This window comes from Somniosus microcephalus, chromosome 4, assembly GCF_052327205.1.
Source record: "Somniosus microcephalus isolate GS21.2 chromosome 4, FLI_Smic_1.0, whole genome shotgun sequence".
NCBI lineage: Eukaryota > Metazoa > Chordata > Chondrichthyes > Squaliformes > Somniosidae > Somniosus > Somniosus microcephalus.
Genome location: NC_140990.1, coordinates 289,419,115 through 289,445,878, shown reverse-complemented (window position 1 = coordinate 289,445,878; position 26,764 = coordinate 289,419,115). Strand labels below are relative to the sequence as shown.

The following is a 26,764-nucleotide window of genomic DNA, read 5'->3' as shown; positions in this document are numbered from 1 at the left end:
CATTGTCGGATAGATGCCAGTGTTGTAGCTCTACTGAAACAGCTTGGCTAGAGGCGCGGCTAGTTCTGGAGCACAAGTCTTCAGCACGATAGCCGGGATGTTGTCGGGGCCTATAGTCTTTGCTGTATCCAATGCGCTCAGCCGTTTCTTGATATCACGTGGAGTGAATCGAACTGGCTGAAGACTGGCTTCTTTGAAGGTGGGGACCTCGGGAGTAGGCCGATATGGATCATCCACTCGGCACTTCTGGCTGAAGTTGGTTGCAAACGCTTCAGCCTTGTCTTTTGCACTCACATGCTGGGCTCCAGCATCATTGAGGATGGGGATATTCTTGGAGCCTCCTCCTCCAGTTAGTTGTTTAATGGTCCACCACCATTCACAACTGGATGTGGCAGGACTGCAGAGCTTTGATCTGATCTGTTGATTGTGGGATTGCTTAGCCCTGTCTATAGCATGCTGCTTCTGTTTTTTAGCACGCATGTAGTCCAGTGTTGCAGCTTCCCCAGGTTGGCACCTCATTCTTAGGTATGCCTGGTGCTGCTCCTGACATGCTCTTCTACACTCCTTGTTGAACCAGGTTTGGTCCCCTGGCTTGGTGGTAATGGTAGAGTGAGGGATATGCAGGGCCATGAAGTTACAGATTGTGGTGGAATACAATTCTGCTGCTGCTGATGGCCCACAGCACCACATGAATGCCCAGTTTTGAGTTGCTCAATCTGTTCTGAATCTATCCCATTTAGCACGGTGGAGGGTGTCCCCAGTGTGAAGTCAGGACTTCGTCTCCACAATGACTGTGCGGTGGTCACTGCTACCAATGCTGTCATGGACAGATGCATCTGTGACAGGTAGATTGGTGAGGATGAGATCAAGTAGGTTTTTCCCTCGTGTTAGTTTTCTCACCACCTGTCGCAGGCCCAGACTGGCAGTTATGTCCTTCAGGACTCGGTTAGCTCGGTCTGTAGTGGTGCTACTGAGCCACTCTTGGTGATGGACATTGAAGTCCCCCACCCAGAGTACATTCTGTGCCCTTGTTACTCTCAGTGTTTCTTCCAAGTGGTGTTCAACATGGAGGAGTACTGATTCATCAGCTGAGGGAGGGCAGTAGGTGGTAATCAGCAGGAGGTTTCCTTGCCCATGCTTGACCTGAAGCCATGAGACTTCATGGGGTCCGGAGTCAATGTTCAGGACTCCCAGGGCCACTCCTTCCCGACTGTATACCACTGTGCCGCCACCCCTGGTGGGTCTGTCCTGCCGGTGGGACAGGACATACCCAGGGATTGTGATGGAGGAGTTTGGGACTACATTATTGTGTTTTCTAAAGGCATCATTGGAATGCCTTCCCATAGCATTGCCCAGCAGCACCGTTTACTTTAAACACAAATTCATAATGTAATTTTCTTTTTACACACTAAATGCATGCTGGGATAGTCTAGCTGTTTGAAGACTGGATTAAAAATGCCAATCCTGGCAATGTAAAGAGCTGCTTCCTCCTAGTCTTACAGAAAGATTGATTCAGGGAAATAGATTTTCTATGTCCTCACGATCTCACTCTCACCACAAGAAAAATTTTAAGTTAAAATCTATTTTAACAGATTTTTCAGTCATCTATAACTGTGGATTTTATTATTGCGCACAGCTATTTTAACGCAAAGGAAAATCCTGCATGTGTACTTTCCAAAGTATTCTAGGCCTGCAAATTCCGCTAGGGTTCTCCTGATCTCCCTCTAACATTTCAGCTGTTTACGCCAATTCTTCAGGAGCTCCGCAACTTGACACTTACACACACACACACAAACATACACATATATGCACACATTTCTACATGCACACACGCGCACATTATAGCTGCATTTATATTTAGCAGTCAGAAGTGGAAATTCTACCCAAATGTATCCCTTCTTAACCAGGGATATTAACGCTAACTGCAGTGCCCCAACTACTGCCTCGGCTGAAATCAACAAGTTTAGCAGAGACCAGGAATCAGATGCAACTCTTTCTGCTTAGCAAATTTACCCTCTTGGCCATCAGAAGTGCAATTAAATAGTTTTAATTTATTCATGTGAAAGATGACTGCAAAGTTACTGATCTATTCAATATACAAGTACCTTGAAAATATCATCGTCAGACTCTTCATTTTTAAATGCAGTAGAAGTCAGAAATTAATGCTCGTTACCTACAACATTTCTTACCTGCGTAACTGGAATATAAAGTGGATCTCCTGTGCGAAGCAGAGTCAGTTTACCATGCTGATGCAGACGACCCTCTGGTCTCCATTTTGGGATCTCTTTCTTTCCTCCTTCATCTTTTTTCTCTCCTTTTGTTGTTCTTTCTTTTATTTCACTCTCCTGTGCACTTTCCTTCAACTCTTCTGTGTCACTCAGGCACTCAAAAAACTCATCCTCACTGTCACTCCATGAGTCCCACGATTTCTGCTGGGATGATTCTCCTTTGTTTTCCTTATCAAACTCTTTATCAGAACATTCTGATGTCCCTTTACCAGTACTATTTGACAGCTTCCTCTCGACTGAACTACCCAATGCATTTTCAGATGTTTGTTTCCTTCCACCATCTCTCGCTTTTTTCCTCTCAATGCAACAATTCAGCATCTTAAAATTAAAAATAAAAGTTTTCACAGGAAGTTAAAATTAGATTCCACTGTCCATTTCATTCCTACCCCTCCCCTTATTTTCAAGAGCTCAAATGCAGCCTCCTATTACAGCACCATCTGTGTCTACTGCATCTACCAAAGCACAACTCAGTGCCCCCTACTGCTCCATGATTTGGTGGTGACAAAAGTCACTGCAGATTATAGCATCTGCCACATAATTTCTCTCTGGCAGTCTTTCCTCTCGTTTTCCTTTTCTAAACAGTTTTTCTCATTGTAATTGAATGGATTCCAATGACCGGTGTACCAATATCTGGTGTTCTGATTCCAAAAGGTGTCAGCTGGGGAGGGGAAGAGAGGAGGAGGAAATGTGAGAGTACTGCACCTATGACAGCGCATCTCTCTCTAACTGTTCAAGATTCAATGATATTCTGTTCGACAAAAGTGAATAAAAAATTTATACAAATGAATGTTACAGACAACACTGCTTAACGAAAGTTGACTGCTATGCAGAAAGAAGCAGCAACAACATGCACGGTGTAGGGCTGGGCAGATAGTGCCATTCTCTCGCAGAGGCTCTCTTTCTGTGAGATGGACAATTCAAATGAAGGTTTACTAGGATGTGACCCAACACCTGAGGTAGGAGAGGATGCAGTTCCAATTGCTGATGTGCAAGGTGGAATGACAAGATACAACAGCCGACAAACATCTTGCCAATGAGATGTTCTGCTCAGTTTAAGAGCTAGAATTAGCTGCATTACATGAAGTTAAACAGAATGTAAAAAAGTGATTCGATGTACAATCTTTCACAGCATTCAAGAAGTTAAAATACTTAAAACGCCAGAGATGATTCTTGCTCATAGAATGGTGATAAGTACCAGGTGCTCATAATGCAGGTGAAATATCATAACTTACCAGCACCAAAGATAATTTTAAAACTAATTACATTGCAAATTCAATATAAAAATACATATTTTCTACAGGTTCCCTTAAAAGAATTAAGGACAGTACACTAGAATAATGTCCATTATTACAGAATATGAAGTCAAAAATTATTTATTTCTGTTGAGAAGGAATGGTGCTTTTGCTGTGCAATGCAATCAAAAGCTTAATGCTATAGCCTGTTTAATATTTAACATTTTTTCATTGTAAGATAAGCTCAAAGGTGCTTACCTGAAGATGAAAAGAATTTAACAAGACTATCCTTTTAGTTGCATTGAAATATTCAGTCAATTAAAATGAAAAAATATTGAACAATGACACTTAAAATGGCTACTGCCAAGAAAGTTAATGGTGGAACTTTCAAACCAACCTGCAGTTTTTGATGGAACAAGCAGCATTTTAAATCTGGAGGTCCAGTAGCTAACCTGCAAAACAAAATTAATGACCGCTAATTATTTGGTTGTTGCTTTATAATGGCATCGCATAGCAATACAGATGTTCAAAACTTACATTGACCAAATGTATAATTTAAATCTATTTAAAAAAAATCTTCATAGACTCCACGACAACACATCAAATTTCAGGTCCTAGACATCTGAACAACGTGGATCAGTCTCCCTTCAGTCATTAAGGGGGGGCTAATGTGGAACCCAATTAATTTTCCTTCCTGCAACTTGCCCGTTCAGTTGTTTTGCATGGTGCTGCACCAAATGACCCAACGTAGTTTGCAATCTGGGAGAAGCGCAACTACAAATATCAACAATGCTAAAATTCAAACTCGGGCTTCCTACTGCATGGCAGGAGCCTTAAAGTTTAAAAAAAAAAAACTTACCCTGGTACAAGATAATTATTTTCCAATCTGTACCGCATTTCCAACACAAATTCCTGCCATAAATGGGCCACACCCCTCATTCCGCCATGATAAAAGTTAACCATACAGAGACACAAAGCCAGCTTGTATGTCAGACTGTCTGAGGGAGCAGATTTAAATTGACTGTAAAGGTTCTGATGAAAAGAAACCATAAAACATAATAGAAATGATTAGTATATACAAGTTGTTTACCAATTTTACATACCTGTGCTAAATTTTACTTTAATTTAAAAAAAATTAAAATTGATCAAACTTGAGAATGAGATAGTATGAACATGTAGCATACCAGACTATTAAGAGGAAATGAATAACTAGCTCACTTTGAGTCAGCCTAAATGATAAAAACTTTTAACAAGTAAACATATTTTCACACAAAAGGTTATTATGGATTAAATTACAAGTTGGTACTGAAGCCAAGTTAGTCATGACATTTGAAAAGGGAATTTGGTAAATACTTAGAGGAAAAAATATTAAATGGCATGGGAAAAGAGCAGGGGAACTGGCTTAAAGTAGATTGTTGCAACATAGTTAGCTGGCTTAAATTAGATCGTACTGGCACAGGCACACTGGACCAAGGGGCCAGCTTGTGCTGATATTTTGAAAGTTCTATGATATGCTTTAAAAGAAATTCACATGCTAGTCATCAAAATAAACTATTGAAATTAAAATTGTGGCACTTATTTAAGTCCAAACTTTGAAAGAGCTAGACAACAAAACATGCTGCCAAGCCTGAATATGTTTTACATGTACTTAAGTATCAGGAATGCTGAACTAGCATGTAATTCCCAGCTGCTGAGGTTTTCTAATGCTGTGCAGATTAGTGCTGATGGAGATCTGCAAATGGGGAGCAAAAAATATTTCCTCATGTGAAAGAGTGCAACATTGCAAAAAAGGTGAGAGGGCACACTGAAAGGAAGAAATTAACATTATATTTTAGGCATTCACTTGTACTTCTGGCCAATGCTAGTCCTACTATGCAATAAACTCATCCATTATTAAAATCACAATTAGAGTAAGAAAGAGAGTACAGAGCATTCCCACATTTGTAAAAATATTTGTTACGGCTCCTAATAAATCCTAATTTAGTTATATTTCTCTGATCCACAAATACTGTCCTGATCCTCAAAGGGTTATCTAAAGATGATGGCTACAGCTGAGAGCAACATTTGTAATATTGGATGGACTGACAGGTTTCATTCAAGTGCTTCATTAAAGATGGTTGAATTTCTGCATTTGGTTTTCCCAGAAATTACTCTGGACACAAAACCACCCTTCTTCCCCTTTACACATAACACACACATTTCTCTATTATCTGGCTATTGAATGGAATCTACTAATCATCTGAACTGTATTTCTTTTGCTGTGCGGAAGTAAGTATTAAATACTAGAAAGAAGGAAGAACTTGCATTTATATAGGGCCTTTCATGACCATAGATGTCCCGAGGTGCTTTCTGTAATGTATGTACCTTTAAGAGAGGAACTATCTTTTACAGCCCCTGTATACTGCAGTACCAGTAGTGACCACACCTGTATATAACACCGTGTAGTAATTTGTACAGTTAGTTCCAGCATACCCTCTGTTCAGTAAACACCTGTTATTACCGTTCTCCTGCAGTCCGTGTGTTATTGATACGCGGACACTACAGTGGCGACGAGCAGGTTCAAACTCACCTGCAGTACTGCATCACCTCACGGGGATCCATCCCTGAAAAGAAGCTTCTTGGAGGTCGAAGCCAGAGCAACGGGCGTCGACCGTGGGCAACCGCCCAGTGATCCATTGGAGTTCAGAGAATCGCAGGGGAGGCTGTGGAGAGCTGGGCTTGGTTCTCCAGTCAAGGTGTTCCAGCAAATCGGGCTGGTAGCAGGTAGTGCGCTGACCCTTCCCGGACTGCGGCGGGCTAGAGCTCGATCGAGCGGTTCTGCAAGGGAGCCGAGCAGCGTCGTCATGAAGGAAGAGAGAGAGAGAGAGAGAGAGAGAGGGTAGAGAGGGTGGAGCGCACAGGGCGCGGCCGGTGCTCAAGAGCCGGGCAGCGTTAAAGAAAATAAAAAAGGGGGAAGGAAAAGAGACGCGCAGTGGACAGCGTCGAAGAAGAATAAAACTAAGAAAATTAATTAACAAGAGAGAAGCGCAGAAAGCCGCGGGGCGCCGCCATTACTAGTTAGAACGCTAGGAGCAGCATTGGCAGCAGGGGGAAGGAGGAAAAGCGCGGGAGGCGCCATTTTAATCCATTGGGGAAGAAGGAAAAGCGCGGGAGGCGCCATTTTAAACCACCCAAGATGCCGAAGAGTGGCAGCATGACTGCTTTCGACAACGAAATAGAAGACTGGACCATGTATGTGGAAAGAATGAAGTGTGCTGCAAGGCAAATGAGGTGGCCGATGAAAAGAAGGCGTCGGTATTATTGAATTTGATGGGCGCGAGAACGTACGGCCTATTGCGGAATTTAATTACCCCAGCTAAACCAATGGAGAAAAGCTTTGAAGAGATTGTCAATATCTTACAGGAACATCTAAACCCTACACCGCTGCTGATAGCAGAAAGATTCAAGTTCCATAAAAGAAACCAGCACAAAGACGAGAGTAATGCTGACTATCTTACGGAACTACGCAAGTTATCGAAACACTGCCAGTTCGGAGCAGGACTGGCAGATACCTTAAGGGATAAGTTTGTCTGCGGGCTCCAGAGTGAAGGAACCCAGAAACGACTACTTTCGGAAAAGGACCTTACGCTAGAAAAGGCTTTCAGCGTGGCAGTATCCTACGAAGCAGCAGCACGGGGAGCTGCGGAAATACAACAGAAACCACAAGAATATAGCACCAATGAAATGGCATATGGAGCAGAAAAGTGCTATCGCTGCGGCAGAACAACCCATGACCAGAAGGATTGCTGGTTTAAGGACAAAGTATGCAGGCAATGTGGAAAAGTGGGACACATAGCACGAGTCTGCAGGTTAGGAAAGAAAACCAACACTAAAAGAACTACTAAGGAAAAGTACAAGAAAGTACAAAAGATGACGGACAGTAGTTCAGAAGATCAGAAGAGTGATAATGACTCCGGGAGCAGGAGACTAAGTTGTCTAAAGTTACACAACGTGATCGCAAAGGAGGATCACCGAACCGTTTGGGTCACCCTCATGATAGCAGGGTCCCAAGTAAAGATGGAATTGGACACAGGATCAGCCCCAACAGTCATGAATCGGCGAGACTATGAGCGGCTATTCTCACACATACCCTTGAAGGACACGTCCATTGTCTTGAAGACATATACGGGGCAAAAAGTCTACCCCAGAGGAAAAATAAGGGTGCCCGTTAAATACAACGGCAAGGAAACACAGAAACTGTATCTATATATACTACAAGATGGAGGACCACCATTATTGGGACGTGAATGGATCCGAGAAATACAATTGGATTGGCATTCCATTCAGGCGCTAACTGTGGCTGACAAAAAGGATGACGACGTCACACCTGGACGACTGTCAAAAATTCTAACTGACGCGAAAGAGGTGTTCCAGCAAGGACTTGGGACTCTAAAAGGCGTAACGGCAACGACAAAAATTAAAGATAACGCAAACCCCAATTTTTTTTTTTTTTTTTTTTTTTTTTTAAGGCCAGACCAGTACCGTATGCGATCCATCCAGCCGTCGAAGCAGAGCTGGAGAGTCTGGAGCCTTCGGGTGTGCTGTCCAAGGTGGACTGGAGTGAGTGGGCCACACCCATCGTTCCTGTAATGAAGAAATCATTGAGCAGCACGCCTGGGGAGCCGAAGAAGGTTCGCATCTGTGGGGATTCAAGGTAACTGTGAACCCAGTCCTGCACACAGTACAATATCCACTTCCACGGATAGAAGATATTTTCGCCTCACTATCTGGAGGGAAACGCTTTACGAAGATTGATCTGGCCCAAGCGTATCTACAAATGAAGGTAGAAGAAGCATCTAGAAAATACCTCACGATAAACACTCACAAAGGTCTTTACCAGTACAACCGACTGGTATTCGGGGTAGCATCAGCGCCGGCTATTTGGCAGAGGGCGATGGAACAAGTCCTGCAAGGGATCCCGGGGACCCAGTGTTATTTGGACGACATCCTGGTTACGGGCGAAAATGACAGTGAACATCTTGCCAACCTGGAGCAGGTGCTCACTAGATTACAAGAATATGGGCTACGAGCCAACCGCCCCAAATGCGAGTTTTTCAGGAAACAAATCTCGTATTGTGGCCACGTGATTGATGAAGAGGGGTTACATAAGTCCCCAGACAAGATTGAGGCAGTAGTCAAGGCTCCAGCACCGGAAAATGTGTTGCAACTGAGGTCGTTCCTCGGGTTGGTGAACTACTACCACAAGTTCTTGCCAAATTTGTCTACAATTCTGCACCCACTGAACGCCCTGCTGCAAACTGGAGTAGCATGGAAATGGAGTGATGAGTGTAAGCGTGCCTTTCAGAAATGTAAATGCCTAATCACTTCAAAAGAAGTACTGGCCCACTACAATCCAACACTACCGATTCGGTTGGCATGTGATGCGTCTCCCTACGGCATTGGAGCGGTGCCGTCACACAAATTCCTCGACGGTTCAGAGAGGCCAATAGCCTTTGCGTCACACTCGTTAACCTCAGCCGAGCGTAACTATGCCCAGATTGACAGGGAGGCCCTCAGCCTGGTGTTGGGGGGGGGGGGGGGGGGGGTGAAGAAGTTCAATCACTATCTGCACGGGCAGAAATTCACCTTACTGACTGATCACCAGCCTCTTGTCTCCATTTTTAACCCAAAGAAGGGCGTTCCGGTGATGACGGCGCAACGGCTGCAAAGATGGTCCCTTTTCCTAGGGGCACATCAATACGACATAGAGTATAATGGCATGAAACAGCATGGAAACGCTGATGGGCTGTCGCGCCTGCCGCTGCCTACGGTGGAGGAAGCACCTGCAGTGGACCCTGTTGAGATATTCCACTCGACCATAGTCGAATGTCTACCGTTACAAACTCAAGTATAGAGAAGGAAACCCGAAATGACCCGACACTCTCTCGGGTCTAGGATTTGACAGTGAAGGGATGGCCAGCACATGGCGACGCACTGTTGCCAGCATTCTCGCCAAGGAGAGAACAGCGGTCAGTGTGCCGGGGGACCTTGATGTGTGGATCCCAAGTGGTAATTCCACCCAAGTTGAGAGACAGAGTGCTCAATGAGCTTCATGAGGGTCATCTGGGAGGGGTAAAAATGAAGAGCCTAGCCAGGGCGTTTGTGTGGTGGCCAGGAATCGATAAAGAAATCGAGGAAATGACCAAGAGATGCACAGGATGCCAGAAAGTCCAAAACGCTCCACCACAGGCCCCGCTACACCCATGGGAGTGACCCTCATCTCCATGGCAACGGGTACACATTGATTTTGCTGGTCCATTTATGGACTCAATGTTTTTAATCGCTGTGGATGCACATTCGAAATGGCCAGAGGTCATCAAAATGTCCTCCACCACCACGGAGAAAACTATTGCAGTCCTACGGACCATCTTCGCCAGGAATGGCTTGCCAGAACAGATTTGTTCAGACAATGGACCACAGTTTGTGTCCGAGGATTTCCGGAGGTTTTTGAGGAATAATGGGGTAAAGCATTACAAATCCGCCCCATATCATCCAGCCACAAATGGATTGGCTGAGAGGTTTGTTCAAACCTTTAAAAAAGCAATAAAGGCAATGTATAACGACAACATACCACTGCAACACAAGGTGGATAATTTCTTGTTTGCTTGAATGCGACACATGCAGTCACCAACCAAGCTCCAGCCATGATGTTCTTTAACCGAAGGTTAAGATGTCGCCTGGATTAGCTCAAACCAAACATAAGACGAGATGTTGAGAATAAGCAATTCCAGCACATCAATGAGAAGCCAACCAGGAGCTTCAAGATAGGGCAACCAGTCTTGGCCCGCGACTACCAAACAGAAAAATGGCAGCCAGGAACTATATGCACACGGCAGGGACCACTAATGTACACAGTGGACATTGGAGAGAGCATCGTGAGACACCATGTTGACCAGATTCTAGAGTCACAGGAACAAGTCAACCCCATGCCTCGCCCATACGTACCTGGTGATGAACCCGAAGTACAGATTGCGTCTACCTCAATCAGTGGTATTGGAAGCTGACGAACCAACCAATGACAATGAGCCAGAATCGACTCCGCCGCAAGAAGAGGATACTCGAGAAAGGCGCTATCCAGACAGGATCAGGAAGCCTCCTCAAAGACTGAATTTATAAATGATTACTTTCAGCTGATATATATAGTACAAAGAAAATTGTAATTGTAATTACTGTAGTTATTATTTAATTGTTAAATGAATGTTATGTACTGTTTATCTAAAAGGGGAGGAATTGTAATGTATGTACCTTTAAGAGAGGAACTATCTTTTACAGCCCCTGTATACTGCAGTACCAGTAGTGACCACACCTGTATATAACACCGTGTAGTAATTTGTACAGTTAGTTCCAGCATACCCTCTGTTCAGTAAACACCTGTTATTATCGTTCTCCTGCAGTCCGTGTGTTATTGATACGCGGACACTACACTTTCCAACAACAACAACTTGTATTTATATAGCGCATTTAACATAGTAAAACGTCCCAAGGCGCTGCACAGGAGTATGTTGAGACAAAAAAAAAATTGACACCAAGCCACACAAGGATAAATTAGGGCAGGTGACCAAAACGCTCCAGCATGCCGGGAAACCCGACCTTCCGGTTTCCCCCACATCGTATGGGTGGGACCCGGGAAAATCCAGCCCTATGCTACAGTTTGGAACAAAAATTGAATAGTGATGAACAATTTGTGCATACTATATGAAATTCTGCAGCAAATTTAGCATCTTCCAACTGTAGCCATGCTACCTCTTGACATGCTTATGTTAGCATCATAACTGCAGAACCCAGTGGGGAGAAAATGTATACTGTATCATCAATCATTTCTGAAACATAATACTTCGTTGTAACATACAGAAACAAAATCAACCTTCAACAATTAAAACAGTTACAAAGACTTTCTAGGGCTGAATTGGGTAGAAGATTCTGGAACTTACATAGCCCTCTTCAGCTGCAGCAATACTATTTCCTCTTGAGGTGCTACATTTAGCAGTAGATGCATCACCAGCCTTTTCAGCAGCATCTGGGAACAGAAACTAAACATAGAAAATGACAAGTTAGATTATATATAATTCCTCTTCATTGTGCAGTGGTGTGTGCTTGCTTTGGTCATTTAAACTCCTGAACCCACATTTATGTTACCAATGTAATTTCCATCACAGATAACAAAGTTTTTAATTATCACTTTACTAAAGAAACCAACAATAATTCGTAACAAAATGAAATCATCTGTATCACTTATATTAATCCTGGATTATCCAGAAACATTTCAAAAGATTCCTATTTACTTGTATCATTTTTATAAAATAAGGTACTTTTTTGTTTTGGTTTCATGCCCGTTCCTTTAAATCCAGTCACAATACATAAGCAGTTTAAAAGTCAACTGCAGTCAGATCCCTCTACCAAGCTTATTTCAATACAATGTTGCAAGATTTAGTTATAGGCTGGAGAGAAGAATACTACAAAATTAGACAATGTTACGTGATTAGTTTAGTTTGCACAGATTGACAGCTCCTTTGTAAATTTTAATGGTTAGATATTCAAAATCGAGTAACTCCCGACTTAACTCATCGCTGGGATATGGAAAAAAGGAGTGTTCTATTTAAATAGGAGAGTCAACTTGGAATTAGTCAGTTTGGAACTTCTAAGAGAAAAAAAGTTTGAAGTTACCAAGAAGTTTAAATTATTAAAGGCTTGCACAGTGATAAAGTCCAAGAAGAAAAAAAATCACTGTATTTGAAGTCATTTGTGAAGGACTAGCTTAGTTTTGAGTTGTGATCGCTTTATTATTTTGTCTACTCAAGGAGACAGATAATATTCTCTACTGTAAACATATAGCTATGACCATCACTTATTTGCTTGTCTGTCTTTTGTTAAATGAATGTGCTTAATTTAAACTTAAAATTAAATCTGAAGGTGGTGCTCTATTCTTTCATCAAAAACAAGACAATTTCTACAAAGGGATAGGATAAGTTCAGTAATTAAAAGCAATGAACAAACAGGGTCTTCTGTTTTGTTATCTTGAGTGCATTACTGAAAGCTTATCTAGATCTTGAGGCGAAGATAAACATCATCAAACATATGGTAATTGGGGCTTGCCCATAAAAGTGATCTAAAATATGAGCCAAAATAATCTAGAGTACAGGTAGACTATCCTTTATCCGAAAACCTTGGGACCAGCTGTGTTTCGGTTTTCGGAATTTTTCAGATTTCAGAAGGTTTTCATCTCCGTATCTGACAACAAACACTGTTGCTTAGCAACAGCTTGTAAACACTCGGGCCCTGCCTTGGAAGCATCTCTGAAGCTGTTGCTAAGCTACAGAGGCGCTTTCCACAGCCTGACTGTTTAAAAATATGCTAGGGGAAGAAAAAAAAGCTAATAAAACGGCTGCTGATTTCTGCCGTTAGATCGAGGTTTCCGGCTCCCCCTGCTCCGTATCTGAATTCCTTGACTTAGCGGGGGTCTGGGGCTCGACTGCCGCCGCCAGTTGTGGGAAAGCCGGATATCGGCTGACTCCTACACTAAGCTGGCCTGCAAATCAGGTCGGGGCGGGGGCGGGGGGGGAAGAAAAGACTATCGGACGGGCCGCTGTATTGTTGGGTTCACTCTCCCGGTACCTCCTTCGCACTGCCCGGCTCAGCCTGCAATCTCCTACCCAGGAGGGAACTCTGTGACCCTCTGCCCTGCTCACAGGGAAAGGCAGAGCTCCCGGACCACTCCTGTCATGTTTGGCGCCACTCGGGTCATGTCGTGCGCACGACTTACGCTCCACGAAAAAACTTTCGGTTTTTTAGAGGTTTTCGGTTTTCAGAAGTGCGGATAAAGGATAGTCTATCTGTAATGGTAAAAAAAGACCCAACTAACAGTGCTTAAAACTGAATGTGTGGTCAATTTCTCCACTTACCAAATGTATTAAGAAGCAAATTTACATATAGGGTTTCAGGTAATATCATCCTCAAGATCCATGCTTAAGTAGTTTGTAACAATATTTGAATATGTATGAAATTATGGACTTTAAATCACCACCGTATTATTTTATGATACAGCATATGGAACCATTAGGGCTGTTTTATGCCATTTGTCGTCCTCTCTACCAGTGACAGCAGAGGTCATGGTGCACAATGACAGCAAGAATGTTCTATGGGCTTGATGTGTGATAATATCCTCACTGAGGAAATTGTGACTGACTTTATCATTCAAGTTTATTAAGCAATAATGTGAAGTTCATTACCTGAAAATAACAGTTATATACTACATCTAATCACACACTAAAGGCATATAACTTTTTAAATAATTTAGAATCATACAATCATAGAAATTTACAGCACAGAAGGATGCCATTCAGCCCATTGTGTCTGTGCCGGCCAATAAAAAGCTATCCAGACTAATCCCACTTTCCAGCTCTTGGTTCGTAGCCTTGTAGGTTATGGCATTTCAAGTGCATATCCAAGTACTTTTTAATTGCAGTGAGCATTTCTGTCTCTACCACCCTTTCAGGCAGGGAGTTCCAGATCCCCATCACCCTCTGGGGGGGAAAAAGCTCTCCTCAACTCCTGTCTAATCCTTCAACCAATTACTTTAAATCTAAGCACCCTGATTATTGACCTCTCTGCTAAGGGAAATAGGATCTTCTTATCCACTCTATCCAGGCCCCTCATAATTTTATACACCTGAATCAAGTCTCCCCTCAGCTTCCTCTGTTCCCAAGAAAACAACCCCAGCCTATCCAATCTTTCCTCATAGCTAAAATTCTCCAGTCCTGGCAACATCCTCGTAAATCTCCTCTGTACCCTCTCTAGTGCAATCACATCTTTCCTGTAATGTGCTGACCAGAACTGTACACAGTACTCTAGCTGTGGCCTAACTAGTGTTTTATACAGTTCAAGCATAACCTCCCTGCTCTTATATTCTATGCCTCAGCTAATAAAGGAAAGTATCCCATATGCCTTCTTAACCACCTTATCTACTTGTCCTGCTACCTTCAGGGATCTGTGGACATGCACTCCCAAGGTCTCTCTGTTCCTCTACACTTCTCAGTATCCTACCGTTTATTGTGTATTCCCCGGCCTTGTTAGCCTTCCCCAAATGCATTACCTCACACTTCTCCGGATTGAATTCCATTTGCCACTTTTCTGCCCACCTGACCAGTCCATTGATATCTTCCTGCAGTCCACAGCTTTCGTCCTCACCATCAACTACACGGCCAATTTTTGTATCATCTGCAAACTTCTTAATCATGCCCCTACATTGAAGTCTAAACCATTGATATATACCACAAAAAGCAAAGGACCTAGTACTGAGCCCTGCAGCACCCCACTGAAAACAGCCTTCCAGTCACAAAACACCCATCGACCATTACCCTTTGCTTCCTGCCACTGAGCTAATTTTGGATCCAACTTGCTACTTTCCCTTGAATCCCATGGGCTTTTATTTTTCTGATCAGTCTGCCATGTGGGAACTTGTCAAAAGCCTTGCTAAAATCCATGAAGACTACATCAAACGCGCTGCCTTCATCAACCCTCGTTACCTCCTCAAAAAATTCAATCAAGTTAGTCAGACATGACCTTCCCTTAACAAATCCATGCTGACTGCCCTTGATTAATCCATGCTTTTCTAAATGATGATTAATGCTGTCCCTCAGAATTTTTTTTCCAATTATTTGCCCACCACCGAGGTTAGGCTGACTGGCCTGTAATTACTCGGTCTAACCCTTTCTTTTTTAAACAACGGTACAACGTTAGCAGTCTTCCGGTTCCACATCTGTAGCCAGAGAAGATTGGAAAATGATGGTCAGAGCCTCCGCTATTTCCTCCTTTACTTCTCTTAACAACCGGGGATACATTTTATCTGGGCCTAGCGATTTATCTACTTTCAAAGATGCTAAACCCCTTTATAGCCTCTCTCACTATGTTTATCTCATCTAATATTTCACACCCCTCCTCAACTGCAAAGTCTGCATCTACCCTCTCTTTTGCAAAGACAGACACAAAGTATTCATTAAGAACTATACCCGCCTCCACACACAGGTTACCTTTTTGGTCTCGAATAGGCCCTACTCTTCTTTCCTTCGTTATCCTCTCGCTCTTTATATATCCATGTTGGTACCAACGACATAGATAGGACAAGGAAGGAGGTTCTGCTGAGGGAGTTTGAGCAGCTAGGGGCCAAATTAAAAAGCAGAACCACAAGGGTAATAATCTCTGGATTATTAACTGAGCCACGAGCGAATTTGGCTAGGACAAATAAAATTAGAGAGTTAAATGCGTGGCTCAAAGACTGGTGTGGGAGAAATGGGTTTTGCTTCCTGGGACACTGGCACCAGTACTGGGGCAGGAGGGAACTGTTCCGTTGGGACGGGCTTCACTTGGCCAGTGCTGGGACTAGAGTCCTGGCGGATCATATAACTAGGGCTGTAGAGAGGGCTTTAAACTAACTAGTGGGGGAGTGGGGGGGGGGGTTCCCAGAGAGCAAATAATAAAAATAACAACAGAGAAGGTCATAGACTTAGGTAGCAGTGGGGAAATTCAAAACCAGAGCATGTCAGGAAGGGGCAGAAGGTATGTAGTATAAGGTAAAGTAATAAAAAGGGCAAAAGCAGGAACTAAGTGTCACAAAACATCTTTGAAAGTTCTCTATCTGAATGCACGTAGCATTCGTAACAAAATAGACGAGTTAATGGCACAAATAACTACATATGGGTATGATCTTGTGGCCATTACAGAAACATGGCTGCAGGGTGACAATGCCTGGGAATTAAACATACCAGGTTATTTAACGATCAGGAAGGACAGGCAGGAAGGAAGGGGAGGTGGGGTGGCTATGTTAATAAAGGAAGGAATCACTAATACAGAGAAATGATATTGGGTCAAAAGATCAGGATAATGAAACAGTTTGGGTGGAGGTAAGGAATAATAAGGGGAAAAAAACACTAGTGGGCGTAGTCTATAGGCCTCCGAACAGTTGCAACTCTGTTGGACGGAGTATCAATCAGGAAATAGTTGAGGCTTGTAATAAGGGAACATCTATAATTATGGGGGATTTTAACTATCATATTAATTGGACAAATCAAATTGGGCAGGGCTGCCTTGAGGATGAGTTCATTGAGTGTATTAGGGATGGGTTTCTTGAGCAGTATGTAACTGAACCGAGCAGGGGGGCAAGCAACCTTAGATCTGGTCCTGTGTAACGAGACAGGATTAATTAAAAATGTCCTAGTAGAGGATCCCCTTGGAATGAGTGACCATAACATGGTTGAATTCCATATTCAATTAGAGGGTGAGAAGGTTGGATCTCAAACAAGCGTGCTAAGCTTGAATAAAGGAGACTATGACGGTATGAGAGCGGAATTGAGTAGAGTGGATTGGGAAAATAGATTAAAGGGTAAGACGATACATGATCAGTGGTGTACATTTAAGGAGTTATTTTACAACTTCCAAAAAAAAAAATATTCCACTGAGAAGAAAAGGGTGTAAAAGAAAAGACAGCCATCCGTGGCTAAGTAAAGAAATTAAGGATAGTATTCGAATAAAAACAAGGGCATATAAGGTAGCCAAATCTAGTGGGAGGATAGGATTGGGAAAACTTTAAAAGACAGCAAAAAATAACAAAAAGATTGATTAAGAAAGGGAAGATAGATTATGAAAGTAAATTAGCAAAAAATATAAAAACAGATAGTAAGAGTTTTTATAGTTATATAAAAAGAAAAAGGGTGGCTAAAGTAAATGTTGGTCCCTTAGGGGATGAGACCGGGAAATTAATGGTGGGAAATATGGAGATGGCAAAAACACTGAATGAATATTTTATATCAGTCTTTACAGTAGAAGACACTAGAATATCCCAACACTGGACAAACAGGGGGCTAAAGGGGGGGGGGGGGGGGGGGGAGGAGCTAAACACGATCAAAATCACTAAGGAAGTGGTACTCGGTAAAATAATGGGACTCAAGGCGGATAAATCCCCTGGACCTGATGGCTTACATCCTAGGGTCTTGAGGGAAGTGGCGGTAGGGATTGTGGATGCATTGGTAATAATTTTCCAAAACTCCCTGGACTCGGCAAAGGTCCCGGCAGACTGGAAAACTGCTAATGTAACACCCTTATTTAAAAAGGGCAGTAGACAGAAGGATGGAAACTATAGACCGGTTAGCCTAACATCTGTGGTCGGTAAAATTTTGGAGTCCATTATTAAGGAGACAGTAACAGGACATTTGGATAATCATAATTTAATAGGACAAAGTCAGCATGGTTTTATGAAGGGGAAGTCATGTTTGACAAATTTGCTGGAGTTCTTTGAGGAAGTAACATATAGGGTGGATAAAGGGGAACCAGTGGACGTAGTGTATTTAGACTTCCAAAAGGCATTTGACAAGGTGCCACACAAAAGATTATTGCTTAAGATAAAAAATCACGGGATTGGGGGTAATATTCTGGCATGGATAGAGGATTGGCTATCTAACAGAAGGCAGAGAGTTGGGATAAATGGTTCATTCTCAGACTGGCAATCAGTAACTAGTGGTGTTCCGCAAGGGTCAGTGCTGGGTCCCCAACTCTTTACAATCTATATTAACGATTTGGAGGAGGGGACCGAGTGTAACATATCAAAGTTTGCAGATGATACTAAGATGGGAGGGAAAGTAGTGAGTGAGGAGGACATAAAAAACCTGCAAGGGGTCATAGACAGGCTAAGTAAGTGGGCAGAGATTTGGCAGATGGAATACAATACTGGAAAGTGTGAGGTTATGCACTTTGGCAGGAAAAATCGTAGAGCAAGTTATTATCTTAATGGCAAGAAACTGGAAAGTACTGAAGTACAAAGGGATCTGGGGGTCCTGGTGCACGAAACTCAAAAGGTTAGTATGCAGGTGCAGCAAGTGATTAAGAAGGCCAATGGAATGTTGGCTTTCATTGCTAGGGGGATAGAATATAAAAATAGGGAGGTATTGCTTCAGTTGTACAAGGTATTGGTGAGACCGCACCTGGAATACTGCGTACAGTTTTGGTGTCCATACTTAAGAAAGGACATACTTGCTCTCGAGTCAGTACAAAGAAGGTTCACTCGGTTAATCCCGGGGATGAGGGGATGGACATATGAGGAGAGGTTGAGTAGATTGGGACTCTACTCATTGGAGTTCAGAAGAATGAGAGGCGATCTTATTGAAACATATAAGATTGTGAAGGGGTTGGATCGGGTGGATGCAGGGAGGATGTTCCCGATGATGGGTGAAACTAGAACTAGGGGGCATAGTCTTAGAATAAGGGGCTGCTCTTTCCAAACTGAGATGAGGAGGAACTACTTCACTCAGAGGGTGGTAGGTCCATGGAATATGCTGCCCCAAAAAGCTGTAGAAGCTACATCATTACATAAATTTAAAACAGAAATAGACAGTTTCCTAGAAGTAAAGGGAATTAAGGGTTACGGGGAGCGGGCAGGAATTTGGACATGAGTCTAGGTTCGGATCGGTCATGGCCCTGTGGGTAGCGGAGCGGGCCCAGGGGCCGTGTAGCCTGATCCTGCTCCTATTTCGTGTGTCTAATTCTGTTAGATTCAGGAGATGGTTCTGTGATAGTGGATTGGCGGTTAGGATCAGATCAGCCATGATCTTATTGAATGGCGGAGCAGGCTCGAGGGCCTACTCCTGCTCCTATTTCTTATGTTCTTATATTTATAAAACATCTTTGGGTTTTCCTTGATGCTGTTTGCCGATATTTTTTCATGCCCTCTCTTTGCTTTCCTAATTTCCTTTTTAATTTCACCCCTGCACTTTCTATACTCCTCTAGGCTTTCTGCAGCATTTAGCTCTCAGTATCTGACATAAGCTTTCTTTTTTTTGCCTTATCCTACCCTGTACGCCCCTCGACATCCAGGGGGCTCCAGATTTGGAACGCCTCCCACTGCTCTGACACTTTTCCTTCAAGTAGCCGTTTCCAGTCCACCTTTGCTAAATCACATCTCAGCTTAGTAAAACTGGCCCTTCCCCAATTGAGAACTTATACTCCTGGTCTACCTTTATCCATTTCCATAACTACGCTAAATCTAACTGAATTATGTAAGAAATCACACAACACCAGGTTATAGTCCAACAGCTTTATTTGAAATCACAAGCTTTCGGAGCGCTGCTCCTTCTTCAGGTGAAGTGGAGAAATGCATAAAGACACAGCTTATATAGTCAGAGAATCATGTCAGATGTTTACAGGTAACCTTTCCAACTGCCATTTATCGCACCTCGGCAGAGAGATAATCACAGCAGTCAAAGGTGTGAATGGTGTCCAAACAGGTCAGTCAGGGAAACATTACATCAAAGAACAATGAGGTGGGGTCACAAGGGGTCAAATATTGCAGATGCTGGGTCTGTATGAAAAAAAAAAAGACAAAAAACATTTTTTTTGGCTGGAAATCACAGCAGGTCCAGCCGCATCTGTGTAGAGAGAACAAGCCAATGTCGACTCGAGTCTGGATGACCCTGCATCAGGTGGGGTTACATGTAGCGTGACATGAACCCAAGATCTCGGTTAAGGCCGTCCTCATGGGTGCGGAACTTGGCTATCAGTTTCTGCTCGACGATTTTGCGTTGTCGTGTGTCTCGAAGGCCACCTTGGAGAATGCTTACCCGAAGATCGGAGGCTGAATGTCCTTGACTGCTGAAGTGTTCCCCGACTGGGAGGGAACACTCCTGCCTGGTGATTGTTGCGCGGTGTCCGTTCATCCGTTGCCGCAGTGTCTGCATGGTCTCGCCAATGTACCATGCTCCGGGGCATCCTTTCCTGCAATGTATGAGGTAGACAACGTTGGCCGAGTCACATGAGTATGTACCATGTACCTGGTGGGTGGTGTCCTCACGTGTGATGATGGTATCTGTGTTGATGATCTGGCATGTCTTGCAGAGGTTGCTGTGGCAGGGTTGTGTGGTGTCGTGGTCGCTGTTCTCCTGAAAGCTGGGTAATTTGCTGCGAACGATGGTCTGTTTGAGGTTAGGCGGCTGTTTGAAAGCGAGTAGTGGAGGCGTGGGGATGGCCTTAGCGAGGTGTTCGTCGTCATCGATGACATGTTGAAGGCTGCGAAGAACATGGCGTAGTTTCTCCGCTCCGGGGAAGTACTGGACGACGAAGGGTACTCTGTTGGTTGTGTCCCGTGTTTGTCTTCTGAGGAGGTCTATGCGATTTTTCGCTGTGGCCCGTCGGAACTGTCGATCGACGAGTCGAGCGTCATATCCCGTTCTTACAAGGGCGTCTTTCAGTGTCTGTAGGTGTCCATCGCGTTCCTCCTCGTCTGAGCAGATCCTGTGTATTCGCAGGGCTTGTCCATAGGGGATGGCTTCTTTAACATGGTTAGGGTGGAAGCTGGAGAAGTGAAGCATCGTGAGGTTGTCCGTGGGCTTGCGGTAGAGTGAAGTGCTGAGGTGTCCGTCTTTGATGGAGATTCGTGTGTCCAGGAATGAGACTGATTCTGAGGAGTAGTCCATGGTGAGTTTGATGGTGGGATGGAACTTGTTGATGTTATCGTGTAGTCTTTTCAGTGATTCTTCGCCATGGGTCCATAGGAAGAAAATGTCGTCGATGTATCTGGTGTATAGCGTTGGTTGGAGATCCTGTGCAGCGAAGAAGTCTTGCTCGAACTTGTGCATGAAGATGTTTGCGTATTGGGGTGCGAATTTGGTCCCCATGGCTGTTCCGTGTGTTTGGGTAAAGAACTGGTTGTCGAAGGTGAAGACATTGTGGTCAAGGATGAAGCGGATGAGTTGTAGGATGGCGTCTGGAGATTGGCTGTTGTTGGTGTTGAGTACTGAGGCTCTCGCAGCGATGCCGTCATCGTGGGGGATACTGGTGTAGAGTGCCGAGACATCCATCGTGGCGAGGAGTGTTCCTGGTTCAACTGGTCCGTGGGTGCTGAGCTTCTGTAAGAAGTCTGTAGTGTCGCGACAGAAGCTGGGGGTTCCCTGTACGATGGGTTTCAGGATGCCCTCGACATATCCAGAGAGGTTCTCACACAGGGTTCCGTTGCCTGATGCGATAGGACGTCCAGGTGTGTTGGCTTTGTGTATCTTTGGGAGGCAGTAGAAGTCACCCACGCGGGGAGTACGTGGGATGAGAGCATGTAGGATGCTTTGAAGGTCTGGATCGAAGGTTTTGATCAGTCTGTTGAGTTGGCGGGTGTGTTCTTTGGTCGGATCTGCGGGTAACTGTCTGTAGTGTTCCTGGTTGTCCAGTTGTCGGTATACTTCTTTGCAATAGTCCGTTCTGTTCTGTATGACGATGGCACCTCCTTTGTCTACTGGTTTGATGACGATGTTGCGGTTGGTCTTGAGAGCGTGGATGGCGTTGCGTTGTGCTCGGGTGACATTCTGGACTGTCTTGTGAGTGCGGCTGATGAATCTGGCATTGATGCATCTCCTGACAGCTTGAGCATACATGTCAAGCTTAGGGCAGCGACCCTCCGGAGGGGTCCAATTTGACTCTTTCTTCTTCGGTCGCTGCACTGCGGATCCCTCTGTCTGCTGTTCCGGATCATTGATTGTCTCATTGGGTTCGCTGCTGACATCTTGGGATTTGTGGAAGAATTCCCGGAGCCTCATTCTCCTGATGAATTCCTCGGTGTCTGCCGCGAGACCGATGGGGTCCATTTTGGTGGTGGGGCAGAAATTGAGACCTCGGCTGAGAACTTCAATTTCGTCTGGTTGAAGGGTGTGGTCGGACAGGTTGATGATTGATTTCCCTGTGGTTTCAACCGTGGTACCGGGGGAGGCTTGGTTGCTGCTGCTGGTGATGCCAAGTTTCTCAAGCTTCCTGTTCTTGGTGTGCATGTAGGTAGCGTAGTTCCGTTGCCTTGTTTGTTTGGCGGTGTCTCGTAGCTGGTCTGCTGCGTCCTGAGCACAGGCTGAGAACATGGACTCCATCTCGGTTTCGAGGTTGCGGCGTCTGCTGTAGAGCTGGTGTACGAGATGGTTGAGGAGTGTGCGAGAGGTACGACGGCAGAGTCTCTCAGCGTAGTCTGTGTTGTAGGTCGACTTGAGTGGGTTAGTGATCTGTAGTCCTTTCGGGATCTTGTCTGCTTTCTTGCATCTCTGTAGAAACTTGATGTCTGTGTCGATATGCGCGATCACTACCACCAAAATGATCTCCCACTGTTACCACTTCCATCTGCCCAGCTTCATTCCCTAAAAACTAAGTCCAGAGCCACACCCTCTCTTTTGGGCTTGCTACGTACTGGCTGAAAATGGTCTCCTGAATGCATTAAGAATTCTGCGCCCTCTATACCTTTTACACCAATTCTATCGAAGTTATTAGGGTAGTTGAAATCCCCTATTGTTTTTGCAATTCTCAGAAATTTGCAAGAAATATTGTTGCAAACTTAATGAAAGTAGCTACCACAAAATCAAAGTTACATTTTTATTCTGCTATAATCTACTCCTCTTAATTCAAATTTCTGTAATTTATATTATCTTGGTAATTTAAATTTCTTTTTAGCAGTAAATTCTCACTTTGTGTTATTTACATTGCTTTATTCAAATTATTGAAAAATTCTATTTTTTAAATGCAAAAACTACTTCAAATTATCAGTAGACTGTACTTTCAAATAAAATAACAACTTACTAATAAAATGGAGTTTAGAACTTCATTGCTAATCGGTGACTCTTCCACACGTCTATGTTTATGCATCCTCTTGCGAGCACTGTGAACCATACTTGACATAGTGGATAGTCTAGGTATGTGAACAACTGTTGGTTCTGTGAGCTTCTGCAATGCTTGGCTGATATCTGCATTCTCTGCTGAAAAGAAGCATTACAATAAACAACTTACTGAGTACACAGAAACAGTACTTTTTACACAAGCCAAAAACTGAATACTGATGGTTCCTCTGGGGAGTACAGCCAGAGCCAAGTCCATGGCACCACAGGTGGCTCAGCTGTACAGGGGGGGGGGGGGGGGGGCGGGGGGGTGGTGAGGGAGGGTATTGGTGAAGGAGGAAGATTGGGAAAGCAATAGTGATAGTCGATTCGATAGTTAGGGGAACAGACAGGAGTTTCTGCGGCCGCAGACGTGACTCAAGGATGGTATGTAGTCTCCCTGGTGCCAGGATCAAGGATGTCACCGAGCAGCTGCAGAACATTGAGGGGGGGTGGGTGAACAGCCAGAGGTCGTGGTCCATATCAGTATCAACGACATAGGTAGAGAGGGATGAGGTCCTGCAAGCAGATTTTAGGGAGCTAGGAAAGAGATTAAAAAGCAGGACCTCAAAAAGGTAGTAATCTCCAGATTACTCCCAGTTCCACAAGCTAGTGAGTATAGAAATAGGAGGATAGAGCAGATGAATGTGTGGCTGGAGAGATGGTGCAGGAGGGAGGGCTTTAGATTCCTGGGACACTGGGACCAGTTCTGGGGTAGATGGGACTGTACAGGCCGAATGGGTTGCACCTCAACAGAGCTGGGAATCAATGTCCTCGCGCCGGGGGAGGGTGGGGGGGGTTGCTAGTGCTGTTGGGGAGGGTTTAAACTAATATGGCAGGGGGATGGGCACCAGGTTGTAGCATTAGAAAAGGAGAAACAAGGTAAACAAAGGATTGGAAGAGACAGATAGCACTAAAGTAAGAAATAGTACGGTATTAGGTGGGGTCAGACTAAGAGAGAAAACAAGAAGGTCTAAGATAGGTTTACAGTGCCTGTGTGTAAATGCACGAAGTGTGGTAAATAAGGTTGGTGAGCTGCAGCCACAATAGACACATGGGAATATGATGTTGTGGCGATAACGGAGACGTGGCGATAACGGAGACCTGGCTCAAAAAATGGCCAGATTGGGTACTAAATATTTCTGGATATAAGGTAGGGAAGGAAAGAAAGGAGGTGGGTGGCACTATTAAGGAGAATATTACAGTGCTGGAGAGAGAGGATGGCCTGGAGGGGTCAAGGACAGAATCTATTTGGTTAGAGTTAAAAAACAATAGAGGTGCCATTACAATACTAGGTGTATTCTATAGGCCAACTAGTGGGAAGGATATGGAGGAGCAAATTTGCAGGGAAAGTACAGGTGCAAGAATTATAGAGTAGCAATAATGGGGAACTTCATCTATCCTAATATAGACTAGGATAGTAATAGTGTAAAGGGCAGGGAGGGGGAAGAATTTCTGAAGTGTGTAGAGGAGAACTTTCTTGATCAGTACGTTTCCAGCCCAACGAGGAAGGAGGCATTGCTGGATCTGGTTCTGGGGAATGAGGTGGGTCAAATAGAGTGTCAGTAGGGGAACATTTAGGAAACAGTGATCATAGTATCATAAGGTTTAAATTAGCTATGGAAAAGGGCAGGGAGCAATCTGGAGTAAAAATACTTAATTTGACAAAGGCCAATTTCAGCAGGTTGAGAATGGATCTGGCCCAGGTAAACTGGAATCAAAGATTGGCAGGCAAAACTGTAATCGAACAATGGGGTGCCTTTAAAGGGGAGATCGTTCAGCTACAGTTGAGGTACATTCCCACGAGGAGGAAAGGTAGGGCAACCAAAGTCAGAGCTCTCTGGATGATGAAAGAGATAAGAGAGTAAGATGAAATAAAGAAAAAGACTTGCATTTATATAGCGCCTTACACGACCACCAGACGTCTCAAAGCGCTTTACCGCCAATGACGTACTTTGTTTTTGAAGTGGAGTCACTGTCGTAATGTGGGAAACGCGGCAGCCAATTTGCACACAGCAAGCTCCCACAAACAGCAATGTGATAATGACCAGATAATCTGTTTGTTATGTTGATTGAGGGATACATATTGGCCAGGACACTGGGGATAACTCCCCTGCTCTTCTTCGAAATAGTGCCATGGGATCTGTTACATCCACTTGAAAGAGCAGACGGGGCCTCGGTTTGACGTCTCAGCAAAAAGACGACACCTCCGACAGTGCAGCACTCCCTCAGCACTGCACTGGAGTATCATCCTATATTTTTGTTCTCAAGTCCCTGGAGTGGAACTTGAACCCAGAATCTTCTGACTCAGAGGTGAAAGTGCGACCACTGAGCCACAGCCGACGCTCTGATGAAGCAGAAAAAGGGGGCGTATGACAGATGTCAGGTTGAGAATACAAGTGAGAACCAGGCCGAATATAGAAAGTTTAAAGAGGAAGTAAAGAAGAAAATAGAGGGGCAAAGAGAGTATGAGAATAGATTGGCAGCTAATATAAAAGGAAATCCAAATGTATTCTATAGGCATATAAGTAGTAAACGGGTCGTAAGAGGCGGGGTGGGGCCGATTAGGGACCAAAATGGAGACCTACGCATGGAGGCAGAGGGCATGGCTGAGGTACTAAATGAGTACTTTGCATCTGTCTTTACCAAGGAAGAAGCTGCTAAAGTCAGTGAAAGAGGAGGTAGTCGAGATACTGGATGGGCTAAAAATTGATAAAGAGAAAGGTTGGCTGTAAAAGTAGTTAAGTCACCAGGACCAATGGGATGCATCTCCTAGGATGCTGAGGGAAGTAAAGATGGAAATTGCGGAGGTATTGGCCATAATCTTCCAATCCTCCTTAGATTCGGGTGGTGCCAGAAGCCTGGAGAATTGCAAATGTTACATTCTTGTTCAAAAAAGGGTGCAAGGATAAACCCAGCAACTACAGGCCAGTCAGTTTAACCTCAGTAGTGGGGAAGCTTTTAGAAACTATAATCCAGGTCAAAATTAACAGTCACTTGGATAAGTGTGGATTAATTATGGAAAGCCAGCATGGATTTGTTGAAGGTAAATCGTGTTCAACTAACTTGAGTTTTTCAAAGAGGTAACAGAGAAGGTTGATGAGGGCAATGCGGTTGATGTGGTGTGCATGGACTTCCAAAAGGCATTTGATAAAGTGCCACATAATAGGCTTGCCAGCAAAGTTGAAGCCCATTCAATAAAAGGGACAGTGGCAGCATAGTTACAAAATTAGCTAAGTGACAGAAAAGAGAGAGTAGTGGTGAATGGTTGCTTTTCAGACTGGAGGAAGGTATACAGTGATGTTCCCCAGGGGTCGGTATTAGGACCACTGCTTTTTTTGTCTTGATATATATTAATGACTTAGACTTGAGTGTACAGGATACAATTTCAAAATTTGCAGATGACACAAAACTTGGAAGTATAGTGAACAGTGAGGAGGATAGTGATAGACTTCAAGAGGACATAGGCAGGTTGGTGAAATGGGCAGACACATGGCAGATGAAATTTAACACAGAAAAGTGCGAAGTGATACATTTTGGTAGGAAGAAC

The 26,764-nt window shown here is 44.0% G+C and overlaps 1 protein-coding gene across 6 annotated transcripts in view; it reads right to left on the bottom strand.

Moving 5' to 3' along the window:
- Positions 1-26,764, bottom strand: part of rab3gap1 (RAB3 GTPase activating protein subunit 1) — a 120,430-nt gene that overhangs the window by 57,846 nt on the left and 35,820 nt on the right. For 4 of the 6 annotated variants that reach the window (XM_085986628.1, XM_085986630.1, XM_085986634.1 and 1 more), the window contains 5 exons: positions 23,141-23,316; positions 11,491-11,589; positions 4,380-4,552; positions 3,918-3,972; positions 2,190-2,606 (listed from right to left, as the gene is read on the bottom strand). In XM_085986628.1, coding sequence (XP_085842754.1) covers positions 2,190-2,606; positions 3,918-3,972; positions 4,380-4,552; positions 11,491-11,589; positions 23,141-23,316 — 920 coding nt within the window. The remainder of the gene's footprint in view (positions 1-2,189; positions 2,607-3,917; positions 3,973-4,379; positions 4,553-11,490; positions 11,590-23,140; positions 23,317-26,764) is intronic. The other 2 variants (XM_085986629.1, XM_085986631.1) reach the window with 1 other exon arrangement.